This window comes from Benincasa hispida, chromosome 3 (assembly GCF_027475165.1).
Source record: "Benincasa hispida cultivar pf3 chromosome 3, pf3_genome.v1.1, whole genome shotgun sequence".
Lineage (NCBI taxonomy): Eukaryota > Viridiplantae > Streptophyta > Magnoliopsida > Cucurbitales > Cucurbitaceae > Benincasa > Benincasa hispida.
The window spans coordinates 70,781,083-70,790,329 of record NC_143480.1 but is presented as its reverse complement, the minus strand read 5'-3'; the positions used below and the strand labels follow the sequence as shown (position 1 = coordinate 70,790,329).

Sequence of the window (9,247 nt, the reverse complement as noted above, 5' to 3'; positions counted from 1 at the left end):
AATTGTTCATTGGGGGATTAGTGGGGACTTAAGGAACAAGAGGTAATTTTGGGGTTAAAACAGAGATTTGACCCAGACGTTATAACGAACAACCTGTGAAGGATTGACTTATTAATCATGGTTATATCAAGTGGACATAATATATCTACAGTAAGGGGAGTTCAACTATGGGCTTTATTGGAGTGACCCATTAGTTAACGAGTGAGGGTTAGATTGGTCTAATGAGTTTAGTCGATTAATCTTGGATCGTTGGAACCCATGATCTGTAGGTCCATGAGGTCCCCCTATAGCTTGGAAATGGATAAGCTTTAGAGTAGCATGATAAGTTAATTTGAAACGTTCAAATTAGAATCAAATAAAATTGGAGAAAATATATTTAAATATGATTTAAATATATGAAGATGAATTTGTGTAAAAATTAATTTAATATTGGATATTAAATTAATTAGAATTATTTAAATTGTTTAAATAATTATTTATTAATTTTATTAAAAAATTAATTTATGAAATTAAGTTATGAAATTAATTTTTAAAATTAATAAATTTTTATTTTAGAAATAAAATATGATTGAATGATTTTAGAAAATTACACAAAATTGAAAAATGAGTGTTTCATCTTCATCTTCAACTAGCTCACAAAGAAACCCACATCTTCCTTCTTTAACTCCAAGCATGAGCTGCATCCCATTCGGCACATCACTTTGCATTATAGTCTGTAATATATTGAAGAGATTGGAGTAAAGTAGAGATTGATGAACCGATAGAATTTTAGTTGAAAATTCTTGAAGAAAAAGGTGTTCTTCAATGGGTTGGTTCAACGAGCTTTCTCCAAATTCCCTTTGATTCCAGCTTATTTTGAGCTCCACAACTCAATCTAGAGCACCAAGAAGATAATAGGGAAGATCTTGTGGTGGTTTACACAAAGATTTGGAGGAATTTGCAGCTGGAAATCAAGATTTCAACGGTTCGGCCAAGGTATGTACTTGAAACCCATTAAACTCTATTTTAGCATATTTCTTTTATGCCAAAATTAATCAATTAGAGTGCTTATGGATCCTAATGTCTTCCGTTGCATGCTGGTGTCGATCCAACAAAAAGAAGATCAAGTTTTAGTATATAGCCAAAAAGGTCTATAAGTATATGGATGAGATTGGGTACCTCATCTTGGTGACACTATTCGATGCGACCCATTTTGTATACTGATACAAATAATGTGATTCCAAAATCGTTCATGTGGAGATATGTGAGTAGCGGCATCCTATGCAATGAGTTTGCATGAGACCAGACCTCGAAATAGTCACTTTTCTTTATAATGACCATTTACTATTAAAACTGACTATTTCAAACTTACTGACCTAGGGTAACTCGATCTTAATCCTAAACTAACTATGAAATCTTGTTTATTCGAGATTATCATTTGATCTGTATAGGTGAGAGTAGTTCAACAACACTACTTAATAAGCCTTACATTTTGGGGATAAGACCGGATAGATAGTTGGGGACATAATTCTGTAAGATGGAATTCACTCCTACCCAACTTAGGGTTAGCAGATAGGTTGTTCTCTTAAGCGTTGATTCCTGGTCTTGAACAATGGGGCCCCACCCTCTTGTGATTGAGAGAGATATGGTTTATACGTTGGACTATAAACCAATTGTTCAAATGGAGGATTAGTGGGAACTTAAGGATCAAGATGTATTTACAGGAGGTAAAACGGTAACCTTGACCTAGCTGTAAATACAAACGATCTGTGAAGGATCGACTTACTAATTATAGTTAAAAATGGACATAAATATATCTACAGTGAGGAGAGTGCAACTATTAAGCTATAGTGGTGTGTCTCGGTAGTTAACAAATATTGTTTAATTCGATCTAAAGAGTTTAGCAAATTAACATCAAATCATTGGAGCTCATGATCTGTAAGTCCATTAGGTCCCTCTACTAGCTTGTAAAATTATCTTGGATTAGTGAACTGAGTAGATTTGAAAAGTTGAGATTTGAAATTAGGGTTTTGAATTTGAAGCGTTCAAATTCAATTAGGGTTTCCATTAATTATATTTGATACAGTTGAAACATTTAATTTTGTTGAAATTAAACGAAATTGAAGAGTTTAAAAACATTTAAATAATGATTTAAATATTTAATGAGGTGAAATATTTTTTATATTAAATTGAATTAATTATCCAATTTTATTCAATTTTGAAATTTGTTCGTAATTGGTAATTTGATTAATTAGTTTTTTTGATCTTTTTTAACAAATTCAAAATTATGAAAATTAAATTAAAAAATCAATTTTGAAAAATCAATTTAAATTTAAATTAATTAATTAAATTACGTTAATAAAATTATTTTTTAAAATAGAAAGTAGGAAAATCCAAGCCACTCAAATAAACACCTCATGCCACTTCAATTTCACTGTAAATTGAAGTGGCATTAGCCTTTTACTTAAATCTGCATGGTTTACCTGCATAAATTGAAAATTTGAACTTCAATTGTTGACTCATGCATTCAAGTTTTATGTTGAAATTCTGTTGTACCAAAAACCCTTCAAACCGTCTTCACTCATTCAAATTCAGCTCAAATTTAGAGATTCCACCTCTCAATCTGAGTTAGAGAATAGTAAAGAATGTCCATGTGGTGGTCCTTAGCTGATTTGAAGATCTAATTCGTAGAGGGAAGCTAGTTTTGAAGAGATTCATCAAAGGTTGTATCTCATAAAACCATTTCTCTGCAAAATTTGTTTTTAGCATGCTTTTAAACTCAAATTAAGTATAATTAGAGTACTTATTAATTCTGATTTCTTCTATTGTATGTTAGTTTATTCTATCAAATTGAACATTCTCCAACCTACGGGTATAAACATGTTTGACTCCTTGCATTATTTTCATTATCCTTTATTAAAAAACAACCGTCTCTCCATCTTATTTTTGGTTACATTCAATTACTTTATTGGGGGAAAAACCTTTGCTATATTAAAGAATCTTTGTTACATTGATGCCCTTGACTTGAAATATTTCCTACTCATTACTTTGAGAGTGTGCACTTGCACTAGACACTGGTTTTTTTTTTCACATGTTTCATTTTTGTAGGTAGGTGTTTGGTCTCCCTCAACTATACAATTCATAAAACAATTAAAAAAAAATACAAATTATCCAAACTCAAACATCAATAATTTGCACTCCAAATGTAGACTCAAAAAATTCAAGCTTCCATATCTTGCATTCCAAATAAAGACATTTGTGATATATAGGCCACATAATCCTGTCAAATAAGTCCTAGACATTTGATTCTGAACTCTTGCATGTGAAACGCCACTAACACTTCTATGAAATTGGAAGGCTAAATAAACATATTTCTAAGACTCTGTTTGGTAACTATTTGATTTTTAGTTTTTTGTTTTTGAAAATCAAGTCTATGGAAACTATTTCTACGTTCAGATTTCTTCATTTGTTATTTGTTTTTTATCAATGGTTTAAAAAGTCAAATCAAATTTTAAAATTAGGAAAAAAAAAGTTTTTAAAATATAATTTAAAAAAAAAATGATTAAGAATTCAACTAATATTCAAATCAACGTAAGAAGTGAGAAAAAAAAAAATTTAATTTTCAAAAACTAACAAAGGAAAAATCAGCTTTTAGATTGCGGAATGCGTAAATAAAGTCGGCCTTCTCAACGTACTCCTCTACTCGTCTAAATAGCAAATTGTGATTTCAGCTTAGAAATTTGGTTGAAATTTTATAGAGCCACTGAAACTTCAATGCAGCATCCAGAGTTCAAATTCCCAAGAACATTCAACTTTCGCCCCATAGCTTTAACAAATCAAACTTCCAATTCTAGGATTTCTGAACTGAACTGAACTGAAGCTGATCAGCTCTTGTAGAAATGGCGTGGAGTCTGATCTTTTGGTTCATCTCTTTCTGTTTCAACATCGCCCTCCTCGTCCTCAACTTTTACCAGGTATATCCTTTCTATTCTCTCATCAACCGTAGTTTCGGAGATCAACTGTCTTTATAATTGGTTAAGTTTGAATGCGTCTGCTGAAACGTATCCCCAATGTTCTTCTTGTTGTAATCCGGTGGTTGCTTATTCAATAAGGAGTGAGGTTTGATGCGAATCTGAGATTCGTTTTGCTGCCAGACAGCATTTGGACTTCAATTTGATTTACGGCTAGATGCGACCTAGATTTTGATTGACGGGACCTTTACACTGTCGCTGAACCTATTTCTGAAATAGATTATATACCTTCTTACTATTTCACGTTTTTCTCTTGCTTTCTTAACCAAGTAGTAGAATAATCAGTTTTACGGTGATGAATTTGATTTTTATTTTGATCGACCGTGTACTGTTAGCCAAAGAAAACGTATTCTCAAAAGGGCATATCATCCTATCAAATAACCTGCCACTTCCAGGAAATTGATTGATCAACCGACTCAATGATGTAATTTGACCTTACTCTTCAGAAACGTGGATGTATATATATTTTGTGGAGATGAACGATAATAAATGTACTTGAACTACAAAATTGACTTGGTACTATTATAGTTGATATCGATGTTTATTATACTTCAATTACTGGTTCTTGTTGGATGTGCCCCCATTTCGTTTAACATGTTCATGTACATTGGCAGAAGGCGAGAAGTGACTGCTCTGATTTTCTATTGAACTGTGATGGTTTCTTCTCTCTACTGCTTTATATATTTTTATGGGCTTGATGAATACTAAAGTTTTCATTTATTTATCAATATCACTACCCATTGCAAAGTCTAGTATTAATTGTCTAGGTACATTTTTGCTTTCAAGTTGGAAGCATCTAATGGTCGTGGTGGTTCTTTTTGTAGCTTTTGGTATTAACGGATTTGGAGGCAGATTATTTGAACATCTATGATTCTTCATCTCGCATTAATAAACTTGTCATTCCAGAGTTTTTAGTGCAAGGAGTATTTTGCTCTCTTTTCCTCTTCACAGGCCATTGGTTCATGTTTCTTATAACCGTCCCTGTTAGCTGCTATCACATAAATTTGTAAGTATTTCTTGACGTTGATGTGAGGCATAGTTTAGTTTTTCCTTTTACTGTGTGTTATGGACGTGGTGTATTGTTGGTGTTTCTTTGTTATGGATGAAGCCCTTTTACTGTCTAAAGTTTTATGGATGTCAATTTGAGCATAGCTCAATTGGTTAAGACATATACCTTCAACCATGAGGTCAAAGATTTGAATCACCCATCTCATGTTGTTGAACTCTCTGAAGTGCTATGGATGGGGCTTATGATGTTCTTCTTTACTAGTAATCCGTTTTTTTTTTTTTGTTATGGAAAAAAAATTATATAAACTTCTTACTGTTTTAATAACTTTCGGTTTGTCTTTAAGCACAGTATTCTTTAAGATGCAAATATATAGTGATAACTACTTTGAAGGGTCAGGAGCATTGAATATTTTCACTCTGAAGTTGAGTTGAGATAGCCATTTCTTAAATGAGTGAACTTTAGATACAAATTACCGGGTGTCCTTTAAGTTTATGGTAACAGTTTTCCCTCAATATTAGATATGTTCTGCGTAATTGGGTGCATGTACGGGTTTTCTGTTGGCACAATGAGCTTATAGGCTAAGATGTACAGTCAGTTAATAACTTCAATTTTACCTGGTCTGTTCAACTCCTGTTACCATGTTTTTAAATTGATCTTCGTCATCCCCCTTTATTGGGATGGTTCCATGTTTTTTAATATGAATAATGAGGAAAAGCAGTTGGTTTGTTCCCCAAGCAAATGTAAATGACTTTTGTGGAATACTCTTTATGGTAGGTGTTGTCTCTATTTATCTACTTTGTTTTGAACTTATTCATTTAATTATAAATTATAAATTTTGTATTTAGTTTTGAACTAACCTATAAAGTTGCGTATCTTGCAACTTGGGCGGCATTGCCACCTCTTTTCTTTTATTATACGGGTGAAGCAAAGATTTGTGTCAGAAATGTCCTGACTGAGAAACAAGAATCTAGAAACCCAATTATCCAACTTGATTGAGAGGGATAACCATTCTTCCAGATCTCTGCTATGGTTGTTCCTTCTGGCATTGGGCATTCACTCACCTAAATCTTCAAACCAGTAGTTCTAAATGGCTTTGACTTCTCAATCAAGGCAAAAAGTCTTTGAATCAAAGAGCATAGCCGACCTGGAGAAACATTAACCAAAAATCCCCTAAATATCTGATGGTGGATTCATTAGTGATTTTTAATATGGACCTTGAAAGGTCATGGGTCAAGAAAGAGGCACTCTTAGGATACCTCCTAACAAGAATACTCAATAAATACAAAGAACACTAAAGATAAAAATATACATTGCAATATCAATGAAGAAACTACAATATATCATAGCTTTTTGAGAGAGTTAGTCTCTCCCAAAATTCCCCAAAGGAAATGCCACAAAATTCTTCACATTTTTTATCCCAACCCCACTTCCTCTATTTATAACTAAAAGTCATAACAACTTACTTGTATTTACTAATATGCCCTTTCTAATAACCTTATTTATCCTAATTAGGGGTCTTATAGGCATACAACCTTCATTAAGCCTCCAATGATCTAGTTTGCTTTAGGATGTTATTTTCCTTATCATTCAAACTCTAGCACTTGGCAATAGAAGGTCACAAACTTGTGGAGCTGCTACGCTAACAACATTCAAACTCTTACACTTGGCAATAGAAAGGTCACAGACTTGTGGACCTGCTACGATAACAATGGGTTGTACACCATCGTGAAGGACCCTTGTCATATATGCTAGAAATGACCTTGTTCAAATTGATTTGGCTGATAATGTTCTCATTCCTCTTCGTAAGATTGCCTATGTATACTCCACCTCTATACAAAGGGACCCAGTATGTAAATTCACATGATGGTCAGTGGCTACCCCTTCTATGTTCATCCCTTGCCATAGGCTTATTGATGATCTTCAAATATTTTTAGATCATAAAAAAGTCTTTTTTTAAAAATACAATGCTATCAGAATGAGCTGATGATTGAATACTGAACAGGTCTAGTTGGATAAAACACTGAAAGTCAACGTTTTTGTATACTTGTGCAATTCTTTTTATTTTTGAATATTCAACTTTTTCATCAATATATAATGAAAGATAGGATTGCTTTGTAAATGTGGTGCCTGTGTGCTAACCCAATTATCGTGGTGCCTGTGATTGCTTTATTCTTTATTCATTCTTTGTAAACGTTATTCCACGTATGGACCGAGTTATGCTAACTTGTTTGAATTTGCGTCCTTAAATAAGTGTAATTGATTTTCAGTGATGGATTGCTGCTGATCTTTTTTAAGAATAAAACCAAAATTTTCAAATGTATGACAGCCTATTATATGTACCTTGAATCCTTCAAATATGTCTTTACTAGATTCTCTGTTATGGATAGACGTCTACTGCTGATATTTTTTAAGAATAAAACTAAAATTTTCTAATGTAAGTTTCTATTGCACTATTTGAACTGGGAAGTTCTTTCAAGTATTTCTCCATTTTTGTGTGTTTATGACGTTTATTATCCGGTTCCAATGTCTCAGGTTCTTGAAGAGAGAGCATCTTATTGATGTCACTGAGGTGTTTAGAGCTCTTAAGCGTGAGAAGTATTTCCGTTTGGCCAAGCTTATCTTCTACTTGCTTCTGTTCCTCATAGTAATCTTCAGGTCAGTCTGCATTTTTTATTGTCTCATTCCTCTCAACTATTTAGAAGATGGGATTCTCCTGATTGAAGTTTTCCTTATTGTTTTCTGTATAGAATAATAATGGTAGCAGGAATGAAATCTGTTTTTGACTCTGCACCTGAAGATATAGACATTCGCTCCTCTGTTCTCGAATTCTAGAGTATTTATTTAACCATTACCATCTATTTTGCAATAATTACATGAGAAATTATCTACTTTTTTATTCGTTGCAAATCTTAAAGATAATGTTGCTGAACTAATTTTGAGATTGTTATGTTGGTTTTAGAACCTCTCTCTGTTGCCTTGATGCCAGTATGTTGTACTTTGTTCTGTTTGCAAATCTTGCTTCTTTCTAGCTTTGATGGTTCAGTATGTGCTATAAATTTAGTGTTCGTAACTCTTCAAATATTAAAGAGATGTAGCATTTTGTTGTCTTATGGACGACTTCCATGCTTCTCGACATCCCAGTACATATGCACTTGTATAAACATAATTCTCCCTTATGCATCAAGGTTTCATTTCGTCTTACCAATAAAGATAAAGCACAAATATTGATATTGTTTATTCAGAACTTCGCCCGTATTACTAGCATTATTCTTACATGTATTGAACTAACATCCAATGCAGGCTTACTTTGTCTGCTTTCAACTCTTTATCTGACGAAGACGATGTCCTACATTTATTTTGATTGCCATTCTCGTATCTGAAGTTTGTATTGTGGATTCTATAGCGTGTCGGGTTGATATTTATGTGGGAATTACACGAACAGAATGAATTTGGACTCAGCAACTTCGAACACATTCAAACAGGTTTTTCCTCCCATTTCCAGTATTTTGGTTTGGTAGGCTTCAAGTAGCAATCTCATTGACTTTCACCCAAGCAATACTTGTATGTAGAGGATAGCATTGTAGGCATATTATGTGATTTGTCTTGGTACCTTTGACAACTCACTGGTGGGATCTTTAAGATTAGGGTTTCATATTTAATCATTTTTGGAATATCAACTACTTTCAAGTCTTAGTATTCTTGTAAGGATTAAAACGATTTCCATCATTCAGTGTCAAGAAATATGTCAAGTGTTGATGTCTTTGGTAATCAATAGTTCAAAATGTGTTTGACTTTGATATATAATATATTTAAAAATCATAAAACTAGTTGATACTAATATTAGGTTGAAATATAAATTATTATTAATTAAGTTAGCAAAATGGGAAACGTGTAAAATTTTTGTATAATTATTAATTTGATTGAATTGTTTTCTTGGTACAACAATTGCAAGGATAGAGGATCGAACCTTCGACTTTTAAAGAGGAATGCAATATCAATTATCGCTAAGTTGAACTCATTTTAGCATAATATAATATAACATAATATATTATATAATGCACAATTTTTTTAAAAAAATAATAGTACTATTTATATTATTCCTAATTCAATTATGCATTAAAACTTTAAATTCAATATATATATATGTATTAGAATTTGATTGTTTAGATGATAGAATTCAAAAATAATTTTCAAAAGTAGATCTTAGATTGCATATTGATGACTCAAA

General features: G+C 32.4%; 1 protein-coding gene across 2 annotated transcripts; it reads left to right on the top strand.

Moving 5' to 3' along the window:
- Window positions 1–3,629: 3,629 nt before the first annotated feature.
- LOC120074755 (protein cornichon homolog 1) lies at window positions 3,630–8,787 on the top strand. 2 transcript variants are annotated; one of them, XM_039027987.2, is made up of 5 exons: window positions 3,685–3,953; window positions 4,835–5,016; window positions 7,552–7,674; window positions 7,767–7,852; window positions 8,320–8,787. In XM_039027987.2, exons 1-4 carry the CDS (start codon window positions 3,879–3,881, stop codon window positions 7,849–7,851), a joined length of 465 nt encoding a protein of 154 aa, XP_038883915.1. In that variant the 5' UTR covers window positions 3,685–3,878; the 3' UTR covers window position 7,852; window positions 8,320–8,787. The 2 variants fall into 2 exon arrangements, with proteins under 2 accessions (XP_038883916.1, XP_038883915.1); XM_039027988.2 differs by lacking the exon at window positions 7,767–7,852 and having other exon boundaries at window positions 3,630–3,953.
- Window positions 8,788–9,247: the final 460 nt, after the last annotated feature.